This window comes from Acromyrmex echinatior, chromosome 15, assembly GCF_024713525.1.
Source record: "Acromyrmex echinatior isolate Ae372 chromosome 15, ASM2471352v2, whole genome shotgun sequence".
NCBI classification, from domain to species: domain Eukaryota; kingdom Metazoa; phylum Arthropoda; class Insecta; order Hymenoptera; family Formicidae; genus Acromyrmex; species Acromyrmex echinatior.
Window position 1 is genome coordinate 1,150,298 of NC_141866.1, and position 23,421 is coordinate 1,173,718.

The window sequence follows — 23,421 nt, forward strand, 5'->3', positions numbered from 1 at the left end:
CTTTCAAATACTTTTGCAAAACTGTTCTTTCCGTGTAATATATTATAATTGATTTATTACTGCACATAATGTAACTTCTTGTAAACATGAAAATTAACATATAACAGGGAAAAGTACAAATATCTACTAGTGTAGATATATCAAAATTAGTGAAATTATTCCGCCTATATTAAGAAGGGTTTAAAAAAAACGAATAATACAAGAAAATAATTCACGATTACCAGAAATAATTTTTGCACTATCATTTTAAACTCTAATTTGAACACTCAATATAATTTTTATTGTAATATTCGCTCGTATACAAAAGTGGCTTAAATAATACGAAGATTTCACTATTGAATAATGAAATATATGAAAATGAATGTATTTACCTTCAATCGTAAAAGCTTCAACCACGACAGCAAACATTTCCCTTTGCGGTGATGTGCTTACAATTATGTCACTCAAAGTCACGAGTGCCCCTTAAAAATGTAAGCACTACCTTCAAATATTAAATATGCACTGTTTACAAACATGAACATTTGTCGCTGCGGTCAGAATAACCTCATGAACGAAAAAAAACCTACCCTAAAATACGATCTAATTCAACGAAGTAATGTGAAATGTTTCGGGAAGAGTCAGACAAATTTTAATTAACATTCATTAATAGATTTAGATCTAACAAGGAAGGTCCCTCAGAGAGGGTGTTCTCTCCAATTTTATTGAAACTTAGTGGGTTTGTAGAGGGGTTAAAAATATTCGATACATATTTTTTTTATCGACAATGAAATATGTTTAAGAGGTGAAATTAGCCAAGACCGAAAATTAGCTTCTCTACAAAGCTTCTCTACTCAGCAAGTTTCATTAAAAAAAGATCACCTTCCCCGTGACTTTATTTAATTTCTACGAATCTCGCGTAGGAAACGATTGAATCGGCTGTCACAGAAAGCTACTTTATTTTCGTACGTGACACGCGCGATATGAAAATAATGTCGGTGCCGTTGATACCAGGACAGATTCGACGCGATGCTCCGCACACCTGTCTCTGTTTGAGGTTGATCTATGCGCGTTAATTAAAAGACGCTTTGTCCCGCATGGCAGCTGTGTAAACGCCATATTTCCACGTCGACTGTTCGAGCACACACTGGCAGTAGTTACATACATATATGTAAATCTAACGAAGAACGGGCAGCGGTTGCAACAGAATATGGTCCACGTCGCGTCGTAAAGTTCACGTCTCTGATTTCTCGTTCCAATCACGTTTTGCCACTCTGGTCCAGCGAGTAATCAAAACGAGCCATTGCCACACCGATCCGTCGTGCCATCTTGTGCGAATAGAAGCGAATAGACACATTGTCCGTCCTGCTTCTTATTCGGGAAACGATCTCTATGATTGACATAAAAATTTTCTCGGAAAGAGAGGAGGATAAAAGACGGCGCTTTGTTTCGCGAATAATGTTGCGGAACCGCCGCACTTCTCTATTTTCTGTCTCGGATTTGGCAGGCATGTCGCACGAAGTGTCACTTGAAATGCCACTCGAAATGCTCGATATTTTTACGCCGAGAAACGGCAGTGGGATCCTTAGAAATTCGCTTTTCGAAAAAGTGACAATTTTTCTCGCGATATCGCGGTTTCCCCTTTCGCCGCCATTCGTCACTACGGATATTCAATGACAGTTCTCGAAGAACGAACGACAGACTCGTCGCTGATTCTCCTCGTCAGAGAAGCGTTTCCATTCGCATCTCGATGGATGATAATAACGCGTTACTTCTGCTGCAAGCCGATTCTATTCCGTCGAGCGTAAAACGCTTGTTGTACGCGGAAGCGCTATCTCACACGTTGAATTCGCGGGGCTCTTGATTTACGACGCATGTCTCGCGAACCGCGTATCGATTCTCTCATTCATAAACATTCCACGTAGAGTCGCGACGGCGACGGCGACGTCGACGCCGACGCCAATTCCGGCTCCGCGACGCGCGCTATTAATTGCAGCTCGAGCCGATAAATACAGAGCATGTTTCTCACGATCTCACGGTGTTTGAATCGCGCGCGACTCTGCAAAGCACGGTACGATCCGCCAGTAGCGGTTTCCTTTGGCATTCGAGCGCGCGACTCGCCGAGCACTCAGCGTTAATTCAATGAAAATTAATTAGTATCGGCCTCGAGGAGCTTCAGTGCACCCGGTCCTGTGAAATTGAGCGCGAGTCGTTGCGCAGGTGAAAATTTGATTAGCCGCGCCGTAACGTCGCGCTCGGCAGACCCGAACTGAGTCTCCACCGAACCGCAAAATTCATCGTTAAGATCTTGCCAGTAAATTGTAATTTACTTTTAAAAATATTTATATAACTGTAAGAAGAATAAAGTTTGAAAAAAATATTTGTATTACATAAACACTCACAATTAGATTTTTTTCTGTATATATACTCTCAAGTAAGCAACTTAAAATTATATAATTAATACATTAATTAATATGCATAAATGGAAAACGCCTGCATGGAATTCAGGAAATTCGAGTTCAAATCCTGGTCAATTTAATTTATGATATTACTACTCCAGCTTTGATTTAGAATTTGTGTTTCAAGGCTGAAAAATAATCGACACATAATTTGCTTGAAATCGTATAAATTCACATCATACGGTTTTTAATAACATAACTAAATTAAAAAAGGAATAGAATTCTATGCATCACATCCACGCTTAAATAAAGTTCCGAACTTTTGAGCGATCGATCGTGGAAATCTAGGCCACACGATTCCCCATAACCGAGGAGACCACAAGAAATATTTTTAGGCATGAAGAATCGCTTCGATCAAATATAATCACTTTGTACTTATGTGTGTTTTTCGTCGATTTTTACTTGATATTGTTTGAAATTAATAATTTGCTTAATTTAAAATTAATATAATTTTCATTCTTCGTTATCAACAAATTGATAAAACAATGCCGTTAAGAATCGTATCAGTAATATGCGAAAATCTCAAATAAAAAGAAACAATTAATGATAGCTAAAAATCATTGTACGGTTTTTAACTAAAAAATGAACAGAATTCTATAGATATCCTATGCATCACCTCCACGCTTGAATAACGTCACTTCCGAACTTTTGAGCGGTCGATCGCGAAAATCTAGGCCACGATTCCCCATAATCGGGGACTGTAAGGCGACCACGAGGCGTCCCGGTAGACTGAAGAAAAATCGTTAGCACTTTTTGCCTGGCCGCCATTAACGCGGAATTACGGTAGCGCGACGACAGGTTCGTAAGGGTCCCCAGTCACGTAATGATTTCTTGCGGTTTTACGACGACCTCGTAACCTCTGACCCGACGAAAGAGGCACGCGTGGCTCCTCACGCATCGCGTCCAAACCTGATTTACCTAAGCAATTGTCTGTGTGTGGATATCCTTCCGAAATCGGATATCCTTCCATACTCGTGATAAGCGGTCATTTGTCATGAAATCAGACATGGTCTAGGCAGCGTGATGGAAGATTATTGCGGCCTCGTATACGTTTAAATGAAACAACAATTAGTCAGGCTCGATTAGCCCGCCGCCAAAATTTTTTGGTAGATTACACCTATATTTCCTGACGAATTGTTTTCATATTAAATTATTAATGGTCAGTTTCGTCAACGTCGATTAATTTTAACCTTAATTTAACTGTTTTCGCCTCTTTTCTAATCTACTTTCAGAGAAACAACAAAAATGATTAAAAACAGTTTACAAGTAGTACAGTAGATCATAAACCCGACTAAATCCCTCGTAACATCGTAGCTCAGATTTAACAGTAGTTTAGCGCTAGTTCGTAACTTCAAAAGTGAATCAATCATAGTCACGCACACGTGTTTACTCTTTACTTTAATCATAATCTTTAAATCATATACGCCTTTCGTAAACCAGTACCCGTCACTGAAACAACGTAAATTCTGTATACGGTACTTTATGATAAATTTAAAACCAATCTTTTTTATTGAAAGCATTAGTTCGATGATTACGCTCTTCATGAGATTACCAAGCCGAACGAAAGAAATCGAAGAAGAAATAGGCGATCTTTTGCGTGCGAACGGCATTCGCCGCAAAAGATAAAAAAGGATTGGGATGGTAGTGTCGGGCAAATATTCTCTAGAAGAACGTACTCATTTGGCGAAAGTCCAGCCAATGTCTGCACGCTCGGAACGTCCATTACTCCATTAGCGGTTACCGTGTTAACTCTTTATTGCTCCACGTTTCACAAACCAACGTGTTCTCTATTCTTGGCAAGGAGAATGGGGAGGTGGGGGGAGGGGAAGGGGTTTAATGTTCATATTTCCCTGAGATTACCGTAAAACCACTCCAGTATCGGACTGGCCGCAATCCTGTTACAATACCGTATCACGAGCTATTAGATACGCTTTTAAGCATTACACGATCCATTATTCTATTACCACGTTTGTCATGTGTCGATTTTTCAAATAATTTTTCTGTTTAAAGTAAAATATATATATCAAAGAAAATTCTGTTCGACAAACTGATACCATTGATGGCATAAATTATTTTTAGTCATCGATGAAGAGTTAATAGAAACAGTAATGTTTTTGCAATGATGTGATATATTATACATTCGTCATTTTCAAATAAAAGACACAGTTTGGACACAGCATTCTTCCTTTATTCTGAATTGAAAAACAAAATGTGAAATAAATTTCTGAGTTATAATCTCCTTCGTTGTAAAATTTCGTTATATAAAATATTTCATTACTCATTCTTAATGAATGCAAATATACGTATATTTTTAATAAGAATATAAAAAAAAAATAGAAAATTTTAAAATTAGAATAATAAACAGATAAAGTAGAGCTTTAACGTTCGAGAACGTCGCTGTGCGACGCGCCTCGGTAATCCGTGACGTGGCGCAATTATTTTCCCGATTATCAGATCGCGACACATGGTCGTTTCCGGCGACGCAATTTCGTGCGCCGTCGAGCTCGGAAAATTCTTCGCCGTCGAATATGTTCCTTTCGCTCGCCGTGCTACGTGTAGGCAGATCCCGCATTGAGTTTTGCATAATATATGAAGTGATGCATCTTAAGGACGTATAACGGCGGTAACGTTCATGCAAATTTCCATCGCTAAGCGGCGTGGCACGGAATTTCAAATTTTCGCTTTAACGGAATTTTAACCATGAACGTTAATCCGGCGTTTGTAAAGCGCGGTGGTTTTCAGTATTTAACCAGGCGGTTACTTAAAAAAATTATACTGTGAAATTATGAATTTTATCATTCTTTTAAAATAGATTTCGGACGTGTAATGGTATTAAACAAATGTTTCTCTGCTCACGAAATATATATATTATGCGCTCAGTATTTTCTGATTTAATTATAAATAATTTAATATGATCAAAAAGCTCGTACATAGGATTTCCGCTTTTTAACTTAATTATTCAATTACATTAGAATGCGCTTTTGCGGAAAACTTTTTGAATATTTTAGTGATGTTGTTGTTAGTATTATTGTATAGGTTGTTTCGAATTTAAATGTTGAAACTTCGGGAGGTGTAGAGGATCGATAAACTAAAAAAAAAAAGTTCGTTAGAGATATATATGTTTTTGCTTCGTTTTGAAAAAAATTGCAAAAAAAGAAAACAAAACTGTTTTCAACTTTAGTAGGTACTTTTATTCATTACTTATTCATTCACACTCATTCACGTTGTCATTTTCTTAATATAGATATTGTTCAAAATGATTGGCCTCTGCAGCAATATAAGCATTGCATCTATCATTGACAGTTCGTGTTGCAGCCAAACATTGATCTAGTGAAAGGCAGAAATGTAAACAAACAAAAAAGTTTTCACCAAAAAATGGAATATTATTGTTTTTCTATACGATTTCTACAACGATAATACTTCAGAGGCGATGCGAGAGTATACTCGCCGATTTTCAAATAGAAAAATACCGGGACGATAAGTCATTACTGCAAAAAAAGCTTACATTTTGAACTATATCTAGATTAAGGAAATGACCATATAAATACGTATGAATGAATAAATAATAAATAATGACAAAAATGAAAACTACGTTTTGTCTTTTTTGCGATTTTCTTCAAAACGAAGGAAAAACGAGCATATCTCTGAAAGACTTTTTCTAAATTTATCGATCCTATTTACACGCTCCCGAAATTTTGACAATTAAATTTGGACACTGTATATACACACATATATATATATATATATATATATATGTACCTATTTGTCAACCTATTTATCATTATCTTTATAAATGCTAGAGTATCGTCTCGATTTATTTTTTTTTCCGCATGGAACCGTTTATCTGAAAGCAGTTTACTCTTTTTTAGATAAACAGACTTGATATTGATAGCGATATATCGTGTATCAAGAGAGTACACCAAGAGCGAAGTACTTTTCTTCTCCGATTGTTTCTCCAATCTTTCTTACCTCGAATAGTGTTATCGGTTACCTCGAGTGTTATCGGTTTGAGGGGTCATGCAGATTTAAAATTCTTTTGAAGAGAAATCGTCTCCCACCGATTCCTTTCCCTCGTGCTCGCTGTTGCATATCCCACCCTCGCACAGTTTCGCCGCTAGGGATTCCAATCGGCTTATTTTGCTGGTCTGGACGCACGTAGAGACCAGTAGGATATCGTTGTGTAGGATTTCTGTTGTCCCATCCTGCGGATATCCTTTCCATTGCTTTTATCTCACGTGTCCGCACTTTTTCTGACTTTCTCTTCTATTTTTCTCGAACACATATAGAGAAATATTTAGATGTCGTACATGACGATGTTTATCAACGTGATCAGAAACACAGCGCAGCTTCCTGTGTTTTTATCGAAAAGGAAATACAGTTTTTCAAGTCTTAACTGACTCGCCGGAAAAAAATCGGGTTGCAGAATACATTTAAACGCTTTTAACAAAAATTCAAAATTCTATCTACAGCCATTAGCGATCGATATTTGATTAATCCGTCGAATGCATTTTGCGATGGATTTTACCTGTCGTAAAAATTATTTAATGGTAAATCTGCGATATGGGCTCTTACAGGTCAGTCGATGTGTTCAACGCCATGAAAATATGAATTATTGTAACATAAACATGGTATTGTTATCGAATCAAAATAAAGAGATGGATAAACATGGAAGAAGCCATATGCGTGAAGGGCATAATATGTGTTATTTCACTTTTAACTGTGAGGAAGGAAGTTTATGTTTAGACAGTGAACGATAAAATGTGACTTGAATGAAAAACGGAATTATCACTGTGTCTGTCTATAAATCCACATTTCTCGCTTCAGAAATATACTATAATATTGACGTATATGCACGTTGCCGATGTTATCGAACCTTGATTGACACCTCTTTCCTGCACCAAGCGTTTCCCAGACGTTTCTCACCTTCCTATCCTAAGCAATTCGTTTAACGACGGACAAAGAGTCCAACTATTGTGCTCTCGTTTCGTGTCGGTGGACTCATAGACTGGTAGCGAAAATAGAATCTAACCCAAATAAACAGTGACACGCGAGGTCGATGTTATCCTCAGTACCAGCTCGGTCTAACTTTGATTAACACGAAAGAGTGGTGGCGCTTATGACGAAATTTACGAAAGCAAACTTTTAGAAATGACAAGTATACTATTTTTATATCTACTCTATTTCGTTTGGTCACGGATTAGGTATACACAACTAGTATTGTCCGTCAATAGTCTAAATCGAGAGGAAAAGGTAGGTTCAATAATTTTTTTCTCATATCTCTTGGCTCTTTACGACTCTTTATATACGTAAACTCATTTTTATTAAATTCAGGGACAGGAAACGCTTTTATTTCGGATAACATTGCAGAATTATATCTTCAGTTAGTTCTGTTATTTATGCACAGCGATATTTGATACAAATGATGTAATATGTAGACACGTGAAAAAGGATAACGGGAAGCTTATATTTTATGTAATCCAAGAAATATTTCAGACCCGAGTCGAACCGTAACACGCGATACGGCGGTGTGTCAGTTGTTTCTGCAATTTCATTCAGAGAGCTCATTTAATTTCGTTGCTGCTATTTTAAAACTTTTTATTTTCAATTCTACGGTAAATTAAATCCACCTTCTGCAGTTTTGTACGTTTTCTTTATATCGCGATCATTCTTTCTTACCATTTAGTTATGTTGATTCTTTATTTATGCCCGACATTAGCGGCAGACTTTACTTCCCAGATCACGGAGCAGTTTATTTCGCAGCAAAATAAATTCTGCACTTATCTCTTTTTCTTTCCCCCCCCCCCTATTGTTGAGATACCGCGACAGGAGAGACGCCACACTTATGCTGCTTACAGTATATTTACTGCCAGATCGTAAAGGAAAGAAAAGGAAGGTTTTTCAGACCGATACATCGGCCTGAGCATTTTAGAGACGAGAAGTAGTAAACTCTTTTACGGAAAAGTGTCTCCGATAGTAACGACCACTAAAAAGCGACCATGCCACTTCGCTACGTACGGTTCTGGCAGAGCCAGACTACTCTCTCACTAACGTTTCTCCAGAGCACACCCTGCTTTCGCACGTGTGTCTATTCGAGACAATGTTCCCTCCACTCGCTAGAAATGGAAGGCCTCTCGTGCCGTCTCAGCAAGATAGTATGATCTGCGAAGTCCTCTTACTTTATACCGGCTGAGAAGATACCTTCGCAATATCGTGAGGTGAGATTGTTCCTCGCGGATATCTCGATTCTAATCTATGTTTACAAAAAGTTAAATTACTCCTATCTTCAGTATAATCTCGTTGTAAATCTCATCTGAAACGTGCAGTTTTATTCCGTAAGATAAAAATCCACCAAGTTGCGAGTTTCACCGTGTCCGTTAACAATTAACAACGCGATTAGCTAGGCATTATTAAAATGTACGTTTCACACAAGTTGTATTGTGTTCATTAATATCGTCTCAACAGCATAATTAACTAAGCTTCACCAAAATGTGTGCATTATGAATTTCTCTCTCTCTCTCTCTCTCTCTCTCTCTCTCTCTCTCTCTCTCTCTCTCTCTCTCTCTCTCTTTCCGAGCGATGGTATTCATAAGACGAATGGATGCAATTTTTCGTATAGCGACGCTCATTCTTGGCGAAAAGCTGCTGGCTTAACTGCACTTTTCCCGTCATAACGTCCGCCGATGCATCGCCATTCGATGCATCCGCCGCAGCTCATCTTTACGACTCGCGCGATACGGTTACGGTCGAAACGCGACGTTAAAACGTGCATGCACCTTTCTCCGCCTATGAATAGCAAACGTCTCTGGCCCGAAAAGAGCGTGACACACGCGAGCGAGCTTCTTCGCCCCGGAGCTTTTCACGTCCCGTTCCCGAATCTCTCTCGAGAGATGCGCCCGTGGCGGGGTCTTTTCATCGTTATCCCACCAGACTTCGATCTTTTCGAATGCAGCTCTCGATTCTCCGATACGAGCAGACAACTTTGCACAATCTGCGAGATTGCGTGCACACGGTGACAGCCAACTTTTCCACGCGAGGCGATGCGTTGCGCATAATACAACGGTCGTACCGCGCGTGTCCACTTATCTGCGTTCGATCGCTTGTCATGTCAGCAATATAATCATTCCGTACAGTAGACTCGACGTGTGAAAATGATGGATAATATTAAATGACTATCGTAACATCGATTCTTGCATTGATTCGTTTTTTTTTTATTTTTTTTTTGTGAATTCCTAGACCGATATTACTTTCTATGATGAAAAAAGGATCCATTTGGTAATGAGTATCGAATAGTTAACGTCGAGATCATGAACGTTATCATCGTTACTTTCGTATGTGTACATACCGTACTAACATCGTTACAAGCACACCACCGCGTCGTAACTGAAAGTTCCTAATTTCCTAATTTAATACAAAGTTAATAAAGCCTCGGGACGCACGTATTTTCCGATTACTTATCGTCGGATTATTTGCAAGAACGTGTTTTAGATACACTGAACTGTGGATCTAACGAACATGCAAATTTACAATTATTTTCTTAATTCCCAGATCGATCGTATTTTTGCATATACAGTGAGAGCAAAAAAAGTATTTGTACAAGGAATTTTGTTATAAAAAAAAGCCTTATTTGTAGAAAATAAACATTAATTAGCAATTTTATATAATATAATTTTGAATACATTCTGTTCTTATATAAACAAACGAGCTTCACATATATTCCTGATTTTAGAAGTTAAATTTCTCGTCTGTATACTTTTTGAGCATTCAAACAATAAAATTTTTAATTTTTGCTTATTTTTCAAATGATATATTTTGTATAATTAATACACATCTTTTTGTATATATAATTTTAAGAAACATACAGTCTATTTTTTATTCTTTATGAATAAATTGTTAATTATCCAACAAGAAATGATCGTCAATTAAATGTCGAATCAACATCAAATTGATGCTGAATCATCATATTGGATCATTTAAAAAGTATCTGCGGTTTTTTCATTCAAAAATTGAACAAAAAACCGCGGATACTTTTTAAATGACCTAATATTTATATCGATTTGACATGAATTCAATGACTCATTTCTTTGGATAATAATTACTTTTTAAAAATAAAGTTTTTTTAAAAACTATTTTCTTTGTACGAATACTTTTTGCACTCACTGTATTATCTTTTCTTATATAATACTATTTTATAGTAAGATAAATAAATAAGATAAATAAATTGTAGAGTATTTGTATTTTAGAAATTCGAATTACATTTGCCGTATCCAGCGTCTTTATTTCTATTTGTATTTAATGTATATAATTATATTTAAAAAATTGTATAAATTTTTAAGTTTATTTTTTTATGTTAAATAATCACAATTGATCACACATCGCCTAAAAATGTATTATACTATTAATAAAATTAGACAAGATGTCAATAAAATCTTTGATTTATTCGTGATTCTAGAAAACGGATTTGTGCTTCGAAATTGCTTCAAGTCTGTCAAACGAATTGCTGAATAAATAAAGAAACGGAAGCTGTTTGACTAAATATATCGTGAATATTCGTGTATATCGTTATTATGTCAGTTTTGACACGGGCACTTCAGAACTTTGAATAATTAATAACAAGAAGGTAGAATTTATTTTGCTCGTCACAACTATTTTAGCATGTCAAAAATTAAACATTAATATTATTTCTGTAGCGACTGTAATTCAGAATTTTATTAGAACAAGCAGGATTGTAACTTCGTGTTTTTAAACGATTAATTGCATACACTATAAAAATTATATAAATAAAATTATATAAATGTTATCCTAAATAAAATAATCCAATATAAAATGAAATGATCCGCAATACTTGTCGCTTAATGCATAATTTTAATATAATAAAGTATATATATATATATATATATATATATATATATATATATGCCTAGTCTAATATATATACTTATACTAATTATTAAACGAGTTTAAAAGTTTTAATTTTGAATGAACACGCGAGTGTTCTTTTTGAAGAGATAGTTCGTAAGTAGATTAGACTTGTCCGAATCGGAATCTTTTAATATTTTATAGGACTTTAGTCGTTTTATATATATATATATATATATATATATATAATATATATATATATATATAGTTGTTATATCGAGTGAGATTCTCTTCATTATAATAATATTCTCGTTTTTTTATGATTACAGGTCCAAGAATGCGGTGACGTTGAGAAACTGCTTGATCCGAAAATACATATCGTAATACACATATGCAAGTATTAATTAAAATATAAAAAATCATATCCAGCGTCTACAACACTAATTTATATTGATGCAAAGCCATTCTGCATTGGCATAACGAAAAACCAAATGCGACATATCGATTGATAAACATATAACGCTACATCATTAAAACTCTGCCTTGTTTAAAAACTGGTAGACAATTTGCAACGATATATATCGCAAACTATATCTAATGTAATATTAGTTTCGCACAAAATTTAGAGATATCTACTTTATCTCACATCTATCGCAACAGTATCGAGAGAGATCAATTGTGAGAAGAATAGTCTCGCTGAAAACGGATGATAAACACATGTACTATCAAAGAAAGGAAAGTTATCGAGTTTATACGTCAATGATTGTCAGTGATTTTGATTAGGATAAAGAATCGTTCTCAGGAGTCGAGACTCTCGCTGTGAAATTCCTAGCACGATTACTCGTGAAAGGAACGCGTCTCCTACCCGGGCGTTTAATTAGCGTCCTCGATCGCGTAGAAAGGAGGAACTAGCTTAGGTGCCTGGACCTTTTGACGTCACACGGCGAGAGCCGACCGGCGGGAGATCGAAGAGGGGCGAGAGGATGTTGCTGAGGTAACACGACATTTCGAGGCCGCACGAGAAGTACGATAATCGCAGCGCGGGAAGGTGTCGATCGTAGCAGGCGCATAAAGAAAGGATCGAAGAGTGACGGAAGGATGGGTTTTCCCAGGAGAAGGTCGCTGTGGCTGAAGGTGGCGGTACTAGCAACCGCCGTGTGGGTGACCGTCTGTTTCCTGCTCTATACGGAGGATCGGGCGGCGGCGGCTGCCGTACAAGGATTGGCACCGTCGGGCGTCGCGATGCCGCAACAAGCGGCGAATGGCTTTGTACCACCCGCGGCGTCGTTTAGAAAAGAGTCGACTGGTAATGCTATTAACAACAGGGCGAAGATCAATCAAGTCGGCCTTAAGCAAGGTAATTTTTCCCCTCCCCCCTTCTTTTTATTTATTTAAGTTTGTTAGAAGATTAATTTAATTTATTGGATTGTTAAGAATGCGTGATGTAAATTAAAATGATCATTTTGCATGTAGCTGAAGAGAGATAAGTGAAGGGTTACGTCGTTTACATCTCTTTCTCTCTGTGATTAAAATCATATTCTTTATCGTTTGCCGATGTGACGTAGGTGTATTATGAGTTGCTACATGAATCACGTCTGTTAGGAAACGGCTTAATAGGCAAACACCCTACACACATATACACACACACAAAACACAGGCGCGCGTTAGGTGCGAGTTAGGTCTTAATAAGCTGATAGATGTCCCTTTTGGAATGCATGGTCTGTGCATGAATCATACCTGAGAATGTTTGATTACTTCGCAAGCCACCTGTGGCTCAACCTGTGTCCGACATTTCGAGAACATTTTTCAAACAAGGTGGATAAGAGAAAATTTATTACATATCATTACACATTTTCTTCATTGCGCTTATGACATTTAATAATTACGCGCTATATGTGTAATTTCATTTCTATAAAGTTCACGAATATAAAATCTACGAATTTTAGTAATTGTAAAATATCACTAAAAATTGGTACCAATATTGCAAAATTTTTTTCTTATTTTTATCATAGACACAAATTATATAGAAATTCTATGTAATTAATTCTCCAAAAAATATCTGTTGGAAATTTAATTTGTTTACGATTAATCAGACAGAAGGAAAAAAAAATGGAAAAATAATTTAATTTGAAAAAAATGTTTAAAAATCCTTTTAACCCGATTCTTGTATCGTTTATGCGTCTTGCGTGTCGATCGCATAAGAGAAGCAGGGATAAAGGCAAACCGCGCGGAGAAGAACGTAAAGCTATAGGTATGATTGTACACGCGAAGGATCCTCAAAGACGAAAGTTCTCTCGGGCGCAATAAGGAATCTTTGGTAGTTCACCCGCCGCGTTCATCCCTTATTGCCAGACACGAAGTACGAATGGGGCTTTCATAATGCATGGATCATCCCGACGATATTATCGACATTGCACGCTAGCGAACAGCGCGATATGTGTATTAGAGAGGAATCTGTAAATGTGGATCCTGAACGATGCTTAGTCGTCTCGTCGTGCCGCGCGCCGGTTGATGCCTCTCACGGTTGATGAAGCTCACCTTCGCAGAGAACTTGGCGTCCTCTCACACCCGGAATGACGTGTTAATGAATGTAAATGCCTTTACGGGCGTGAATGCGTGTTCCGACACTGAGAAGGAACTGAGAAGGAACCGAGATGACTCTCATCTCGCGCGAACGGAGGGGAAGGAGATTTCCTGGAGCGGCCGGATCCTCTCCAAGAAAAGCTCGTAGTGTAACAGCGACGCAGCCGTGATGCACGACGCGAGTTTCACCGCCGAACTTCGTAGCGGCCCGGGTCGCGGCGCTAAAGCAATTTGTCGTCCTCTTTATTGCCGCATCGTACACACCGGGGCCGAACTTTGTCGACCGGGATAAAATTATTTTCAGGACAGGCGGGTCGGGCGCGCCAGCCAGCCGACCATATCGCAGAGCGTATACTTGCCTCGTTGGCTTTAGCAGGGCTATGCCGCGGCAATATGGCGCCGGCAAATAAAACTGGAGTTTATGCGAGAAAGCTCTTAGAGGGTGTTCCTTCGAGACCCGGCGCGTCGGGAATGTGGATGTGCTGAAAATTCAATTCCCGATGCCCTTTTTCTCCGGCGCGGCGCGGCGCGGCGCGTCGTCACCGTCGCTACCATCGCATCGACTCGTTTCTCCTCCGACGTTAAGCATTATATTCCCGCTATTCAGACGAAACGAAAAGCGAAATGAAAATTAGCCGAAACTAAACTGGAACGGCGACACAATACGAGCGGGGTCACTATATATCGCTTCATTTACCTTTTTACCTTGTCGATGCGTAAGCAGCATGATAACGTCTTTCTCAATTTATTAGCAATTCTAATTTCAATTAGAGGGAAAGTTCTCTTCGCGATATATGATTACACTTATAAATATTGTTAACCTCTGCAACATAATAATTTTGTTAACATCGTCATTAATATCGATTCAATACCGCCAATCTCCTTTTTCCAATTATTAATCTTGAAAATTTATTCAATAAAAATTTTAATTTTGATTCTGAACTGCTCTAGAGAGAATGCAATGAGTGAAAAATGAGATAAAATTAAAACGAAAGTATAATTTTGTAAGCAAAAATATTATTATATCTTTTAAGAGGAATATTCCTAGATTGTTCAGGCAATATATAATTTTTATTTCTTATTTACATATTTATATATTTCGTGACATTTCCGAAGATTGATATGACAATAATTTTTGTAACATTTTAATAAAGATTCGATAAATTAATGACTGAATATTTTAATCTTAATTCTACCTAATTTGACGGTGAGATAAATTTAAGGATATATATAATGCACAATTAATAGACACGATGTATAAAATATTCAATGACGTACCAACACATCCTCATACGTCGATGTAATTCATCTGTGATCTTTGATGGCTTTTAGATTCTATAGGTGGTGGAGTGTTGGATATACCACGGGAACCGGATACTGCTGCACCCGGTGAAATGGGCAGACCCGTGATATTACCGGCTAACATGTCCGCGCAGACGAAGAAGCTGGTGGATGATGGCTGGCTCAATAACGCGTTTAATCAGTACGTCAGTGATTTAATCTCCGTGCACAGATCTTTGCCCGATCCACGCGATCAGTGGTGAGTCATGTTCATTACATATAATTTTAATTTGCAATAGTTCGCCAAAGTTAACAATACATTTGCCATAAGTAAAACGTTTAATTCCTTTCCTTTATTTTATTTAAAAAGATAATAGCTTACCAACGATGTGTCTCTGTAATAATGGAAATTTTATCGCAAACCGTCCTGCAAAGGACACGTACGATTTATTACGTTCAGAGAGACGCGATCGGTGGCTCGTTTATCAGCGCGATATTTGCCATCCGAGAAAATGAAAAATATACGCAAAGTAAATGTAAAAAAGAAAAGAAAAACGAGCGTTTAAACGTAACATCTCTAGAGGGTATGTTATATCCGCTATATAAAAAGGGTATGGTACGTTGGTCCCCGAGGCACCGACAGAGTAACAGCCAGCGGCGTTTCGTCGATCGAGACAGATAGGCTGCGGTAATGCGTCGGCGAATCGTGGCCGTAAATGTTCCGTGTCATTTTCCTTTACTGCAAGTACGGTCGCATAACATCATAACATGGTATAGTCCTTGATAAAACATGACGGGTTAAAGGCCACGACATCACGATCTAACTATCCTGGATCCGCCGATCCTTCCATTCTTCTTTCCTTTCATTTGAGAAAGAAGCACCTCTATAGAACATCTCCGGTGCACACGGAAATGAATCGTTCTTTACGAGTATAAGATTTGAGTTAGTAGTTTTCTTCGCGAGTACGATACGTGTACCGACGAAAAATCCAGAATCCAAACGCGATGCAAAATACGCACGCGAAGCAACAGCTGGATCATAAATTGTACGGTATCATACAGAATTAGTTTCCTTTTAATAGCGAGACCTGTTTTCTGCATTCGTAACTTGTTGACTTCTTTCATCTATAAGTGTAACGTGACCAGACGTCCTTCTTTCTTTTTGAAAAGGACAATCTTATATACGTATTTGATAAATATATCTTTTCTAAAAATATCTTACACCTTTCAAAGATACGTCGCGTTCTTCATTTCACTTTATCGATCACTTTTCTTTTTATCCATCCGACGTAATAAATATACTCACACAGGTATATTTATTTATTTACCATAATTGCGAAAGGACGAGAATACTGCGACTAAAATTGCATTTATTTCCATGGCTGCGAGGCCATTCGTTGCGAACATCGAATGTACCTGTTAATAAAGTTTCTGTTAAATGTCGATATCATATGTACGATCGGAAATTACTTTTCTTTAGTCTTGCGTTCCATCGTACCAAAGTGCAATTTATTCACTTTCAGGCACAACGCGCACGATCACGAAGGATATTAAAAACCGCTTTTGCGGATAACGTTTTATCCGAGGGCCAGAGAGAGTGCTCTCTCGCTCTGAGTGAAATACGTAATGCAATGGTGTTGCGAGGAGCATTTCTCGAGTAATATTGTAACGCAATGCCTCATGTAATTTGCATCGCGCCATTATTTTAATTACGGTACTAAGTTAAACGCGCTGCTATTATATGTAAACATCTCTCTTAAACGAAGAAGAACAACCACACTAATGCATACGTACTATTACGTACTATTACGTACGTCACTGCGTGTATACGCTATATGTGCGTTCAAGCTATGCTAATGACCCTCTATTCCGAATTCTTGTTAACGTTGCAAATTATTTTCCGTCTACGTCGCAAAATGTAATTTCACGAGGGGAGGGAGGAGAGGGAGGAGAGGCGTTCGCGTCCGCTCGCTTGCGCGAAGTACTACGGTACGTGTTGTTTAATTAATTGCACTGTGCCTAATTTGTTGCGCGCGAGTTGACCGTAATAGTCTAAGGATGAAAAGAGCGCGCGGGCGACGTAGTTCGGAAATTTAATCATCGGAAAATGCGTTACCGGAAATTAATACATTGCCCCGTCGCCGTGTTCTTACGTCACGCGGGAATTCTGAAACTCCCCGCTAGGAAGTTTTCAATTACACTATTTCATTAAAACAGAACGTTCTTTCGATCTCAATCACGTTAGAGGATTTTCTTCTCACAGGCAAATATGTTTGGAGAATTTAAATAATCGCTTTTAAGTTTCATATTTTGTCATATAGTATGAATAACAATACATTCTGCCAGAGATATTTATTTTAGAAACATTACATACGTATATTTTATTTACGCCCCACTTTTTTACTTACTTATCTTTGTCTACTTTTTTTTTACTTCTTTATTACTTTAGCGTGACTTGACTATAGCTCACGTCTGACTATAAGCAATTACGCCAAGCAACAAATTGATAATTTTGTTAAAATCCGTCTTGAAAATCGACGTGATTTATTCGAATGAAACCGGGCCGTAGGGCCGTAACTAAACAGTACCTGCGGTACGTCCGAAATATGTTTCGCGGTGACCGTAAATTTTCGCTAAAACTTCGTCCTGGCGGCGGCAGCGGCGTCGGGCCGACCGCGGTAGCGAATTAACCCCATGAATATTAATTACAATTTACATGATATTAACCGACATTATCAGGACAGGTGGGCAAACTTCGTGGGTGCCTGTTGTTACTGACACACCGCGAGTCGCGTCCGTAACTAACGGCTTGGATAAAGGTGCCACCACACCAGTGCAAGTGTGCTTATGAACAGGTGTCCTTGATTTAGAGCAACGAAGATTGTTCAGAGAGAAAATCGGTAGATAAAGGAGAGTGGGTATGAAAAAGCTTTTTTTTAAGATTTGAAAAAAAAATTTAATCTGCTATTAAACAAATATAATCACTTTCTTAATTAAGTATACTAAATTGTCTATAAGATCCATTTAGAAAAATTATTTTATCATTAACTGAGATTAATCACTATTTTATTATAAACTTAAAATTCAACTCTTTCAAAACAACATGATTTTGAAAAAGCTACAACCTGTTTTGAAAGAGCCGAATACTAAATTATTTCAGTTTTAATGTAAATAAAATCAAAATGTTATCCTATAACAAATATAATTTTTTTAAGGAAATTAATAAACGTGTGGAAAACAAAATATAATATTTCTAATTAAAAACACTTATTGCAAAAGAAATGAAAATTTCCCTTATTGCCACATGAAGTATGAATCCAATCAGAGCACAATTTGCATTGATAGTTTCCACTATTTATAGAATAATCTATTGAACAGACACAGCAATTATTATCATTATATTTTATTGTCATTATGTCGTGGCCAAATTTTGGTATTTTTAGAGATTGCCATGGTATTAGATGCAATCTTTCCTGCCTCAGTTTCTGAAATTTTATCAAATATTGCTATGTAATGAAATGTCCTGGCTATTTTGGCTGCTGTCACTAATTTCAAATTTTTTCCTAAGCGATTTTATAGATTTTTTTCATATCATTTCTGTATTTTCTTCTTTTTAAATTTTGATTCATTTTTTTTCTAATACTCTGCGTTTCTGGTGTGTCTGTTATAATTGCTGAATTTATTTTACGTTTATCTATTGTCTTTTTGCTAGACCCTGCTTTTGGAAAAAGATGTATACGTTCAAGTGTGACTATATTTTTTGCAGAAATACTAAGTTTTGGCTATGATTCGGATTCTTTAATTACATGAGTTGGTTCTTGAATTACAAGAGTTGATTCTTGAGTTACATGAGTATGTGTTACTTCTACAATGTTAGATTGTTCTTCTGATTGCTGTTGGAAGTCACTCTCAGATAGAGACAGTAACATATGAAGGAAGAAGTTTTCATCTGAGAGTATGTTTGAATTTAATGGATATATGCCAGTTTCAGCAAATCCTTGTGTCAAATGAAAGACGTCAAAAATGCTTCTCTAACAAATTGACCTACATGATAAATAGTCATTGTAAAATCAGGATTTGATAACATCCATTCATTCATTACTATTTTATACCTTCATTTAAATGGCGTGAACACAGGCACATCAAGTTGTAACCGATAGCTGCAATGTGGTGGGAAAGTTAAAATAATTATATGATTTTTTCTAGCGAATTCTATTACTGAAAAGTTTACATATGTACAATGATTATCCATAAGGATCAACACAGGATTTTGTTTTGTTGGATTAACATGTTTCACAAAATGCTGAAGTGCTGACATGAAACATTCTTCATTCATTCAACCACTACTATTAGCTAAGCCAATAGCAACTACTGGTCCATTAACTAACATAATATCCTTAACGAACTCTTGGAAATATAAAAACAGATAGCATTGAAAAGTACCATCATTAAGTTCTCTCGTTCAGCGGAAGTAATCTCTCAGTAGTGTCCCACTTGCTTTGTCTCACGCTGAGCTATTACTTGTGGAGGAATTGTGACAGTACTGTAACCGGTCTCATCAAAGTTAAAAATCAAGTGTGGTAGAAATTTATATTTGATCATAAGTGTGGTTAATTTCTTAAAAACCATATTAACATTTGTTTTATTGAAACTAGTGGCCCTTGATAGAAAAGTGGCTTCAGGTTTGCGAATTGTCAGACTTTTGTGACAGACTTGCGCTTCATAAAATCCTAACCAGTCAATACTTCTTTATTTGCCTTCCTTTATTTGTCTGGAGTAACGGGAAGTGTTTTAGTATATTGAAATGCTAAATTTCTTGTTTGTTTGTATGACAGACCATGACACATTTTTGATGATGTCTTGAAATAATCTGCTAAATCATTTTCCTGTTGTAAATATGCGTCTATTGCCTATATTAGGACAGTGAGCATATAAATTATCTGCTTCTTTTGCTCTCTTTACAATTTTAGCCAAGTATGCTCTTGAAATGTTATGAGCGAGTGCAATACTGTTGATGCTGTAATCATAATTAATAACTTCTTTAATGGCTTCCTGGATAACAGTAACAGAAGATCACTTTCTTTTCTTTGATTTATCTTTGGTATTATTTGACGACATTTTGTTGAATTAGATCTGAAAACAGTGAAATCGGTAATGCTTCACCTAATCTAGTAGCATAATCTATGAACTTACGAACTGTAAGAAATGCTGTCTTATAATACAGAAATACTTGAAAATCTATTTACCTACAATAAGTATTCACAGGGATGTTCCACAGGGAGAAGGAGATAGTGCACATCTGAAGAACAATTTTATACGATGCGCTGACAGAATCACATCTCTGGATATGCAATGAAAGAACTAGCTCTTTCATAGCTCTCAATAAAATTATGGCGGCTCTTTCATAAAATTATGTGTAAAAAAACTAATCACAGAATCTGATAAACTAAAATAAACAAAAAAAATGTGTACGTTCTTAGTTACATTAATGTATAATAAATAGCATTCGATAAAAAAAATACTTTTTCCAAAAGCTAATCGCAAATAAATGAAAAACACTTGGAAATTTAACTCAAGAAACGTACTTTTTGTAGCGACAATTTCACATTTCTTATTACAGCAACGCCATTTTGACGATGACTATCAAGTGTATATGGACGACGTAGTTTTAGCACTGTTATCAAATGAAAATATTTTTAAATTTTTGGAAACATTCAGTTAGTTGAAATGGCTCTTTCAAAATGTCTTCAACATGTCTCCTTCGTCCCCTAATCGTCACATTAATATCATATAGTATCATACGAAACGAAATTATCTTGAATGGTAAAAACGTTTGAATAAATAATCATAATTATATTAAGCATCTCGTAATGTAAATCTGTCGAATAATTATAAATACGTTGCGTATTATTTATAATAAAAGTACGTTGTCACTTCATTAAGTGGAATAAAACAGTCGATCTGAACGATTACATTTTACATCTGAAATTGATCAAAGGAAAAAGGTAGTGAAAGAAATGTTTATTCAATTAGCGGGCAACACAAGAAATAATAATTCGATATTGATAGCGCGTATTTATTCCTATCGAATTCACGCAGAATCCACGTATCTTTTATTTTAACGCAACTATTTTGTTGTCAAATATTTTCTTTTTAGTGAGCGGGACGCGAAATAATTGTCATAAATCTTTTTTTTTTTACAAAACAAGATATTCGCCTTTTCCGCTTTTTATGCCATTGTATTATGCCGTGTCAGAAAATATATTTCCGACAGTTTAAATAGTTAAAACGAGCTAATTCTAAATTTTATTGAATTAGCAGTCACAGAGTCGAAATAATTAGCGATTACGATCGCGTTAGTTAACAAAGGTACAACGCGTCGGTGGTTATTAATTATTAATTTAAACACCCGAGGGCGACTGTAATTACCGCGGTGGACCAATCATTTAAAGTGGTCGTTATCTCCGCCACGGTACATATTGTTTTTTGAATATTCAATTAAGCGACCTTCAACAGCTTGGTGCGGCTCACTGAATAACGGAGGGCCATTTCCCCTAACGAATGATTTAATTAATTTTACGGTTGATATAACAGAACAAAAAAAGTTTTAATCTTGTAAGCAACTAAAATTATTTGAAATTACAGAAAAAGTCGATAAGCCGTTTGTCAGTAAAACAAAATATTTTACTAAATTGTAATAGAAAATATTTGAAACACAATATAAGGAAAATAGTTGCGTATTTATTTATAAAGCTGAGTTAATTAAACTACTTATAAAGTCTAAAGATAATTTTTATCTATTTATCTATTTACATTTAAAGATAATTGCATTGAAGTTGCTAGCGTTATATTTTTATTTTGATAATCTCACTAAAGATTATTGAACAAAGAAAATCTTGAATGATACCGTTCAACAAGTCGAAGGTTGATTCTTATAGATTTGAAAGTAAACAGGAGTCAGTTCGATGAGGAACAGAGAGAGAGAGAGAGAGAGAGAGAGAGAGAGAGAGAGAGAGAAAGAGAGATCACCTGATAAGAGGTACGAAGTGAGATAAAAGATCGCTTCTCGCGGTTTTCCTATCTAACCTGGTGGTTCTGCCTGGGCAAGAGTTTCGCGGAAATGGAAATTTAAATATGTAAATGGCGAAACGTTCGGTTTAATAAGCTGCTCTTCCAGTGACTGTGAAATTCGCTTGCGAGGACTTTGCTTAATTATCACATTACCAAATTGCAAGGAGCATCTTTGTATTTCTAATATTTGATTTTGTATAAGTTGTTATACCTAGATATCTCCGATTTTTCAACAATGTTTCGCACAATATTTACTTATTTTCAAGAATATATCTTAACCATAGCTTTTTTATCTTTTAAATTCAATAAAGAAAAAAATAAAAATAGAATTATATCTTTTACAGCAACAAAATCTATCTAATCTGTTTCCAAAACTCTTCTCAGTTCTTCCGTTTATTAAATAACCTCGCGTTAATGTTAATATTAATTTTTAAAAATCTGAAATTGCTCTTAATTCTCTGAAGAGCTACGTGATAACTTGTAAATTATTGCGCGCAGATATTTTATGCCATTTTTCATCTAGTCGCAATTAAGATTTAATCCCCTTAATCCTCAAAACGAATTTACGATGAAAATTCAAGTTTTCCACGGTTAATTTCCCACGGACAGCTTCGCGGTCCGTTTCTCATTAGCCGAAAACTTTTCTTGTCTAGGGTGTGTACCTCCTTTCGAAGCATCGAAAAGGCGAGAGAAAATTGGTGATGTCGTTTTTGCCAGGCTAAAAGAAAGAAAACGAAAAAAAGCGATATCTAGAGAGAGAGTTTAACGAGGACTTATGAGCAGCATGGTTCTGCTAGCAATTTCATGGAAGAAGTTCACATTACTGAAGCTAGCAGCGTCTATTATGTCGGTTATTAAGGAACATTAATCGATATATTGTGCGAATTGTATGTTCAATAAAATATTTCGGATTATATAAAGGTACATACGATTCTCTCCTATCGAGTTTTATCCGAGATTTCAGAGTAAAATTAATTTTCTCTGGCTTTATTCATCGTCCGATTGAATGATTGTTACTATAAAAATTTTTAATCCCTCGCGTTGTCAAAATTCTGTTAAAATATTACATTTCAATATCAATGACACAATGATGGACGCATGGATTTCTGCAGAATCGATTTTCAGATTCGCGTACGCGATTGCTACGATCAATATCTACCCACTTTTTCCTCTTTTTCCTCTTTTTTTCTCCTGG

At 36.4% G+C, this 23,421-nt stretch overlaps 1 protein-coding gene across 3 annotated transcripts in view; it reads left to right on the forward strand.

Annotated features, from left to right (window-relative positions):
* The window catches only part of Pgant9 (polypeptide N-acetylgalactosaminyltransferase 9), a 225,834-nt gene that overhangs the window by 138,628 nt on the left and 63,785 nt on the right, over positions 1 to 23,421 (forward strand). For all 3 annotated transcript variants that reach the window (XM_011064871.2, XM_011064867.2, XM_011064870.2), the window contains 2 exons: positions 11,621 to 12,648; positions 15,207 to 15,414. In XM_011064871.2, coding sequence (XP_011063173.1) covers positions 12,390 to 12,648; positions 15,207 to 15,414 — 467 coding nt within the window. In that variant the 5' untranslated portion in view covers positions 11,621 to 12,389. The remainder of the gene's footprint in view (positions 1 to 11,620; positions 12,649 to 15,206; positions 15,415 to 23,421) is intronic.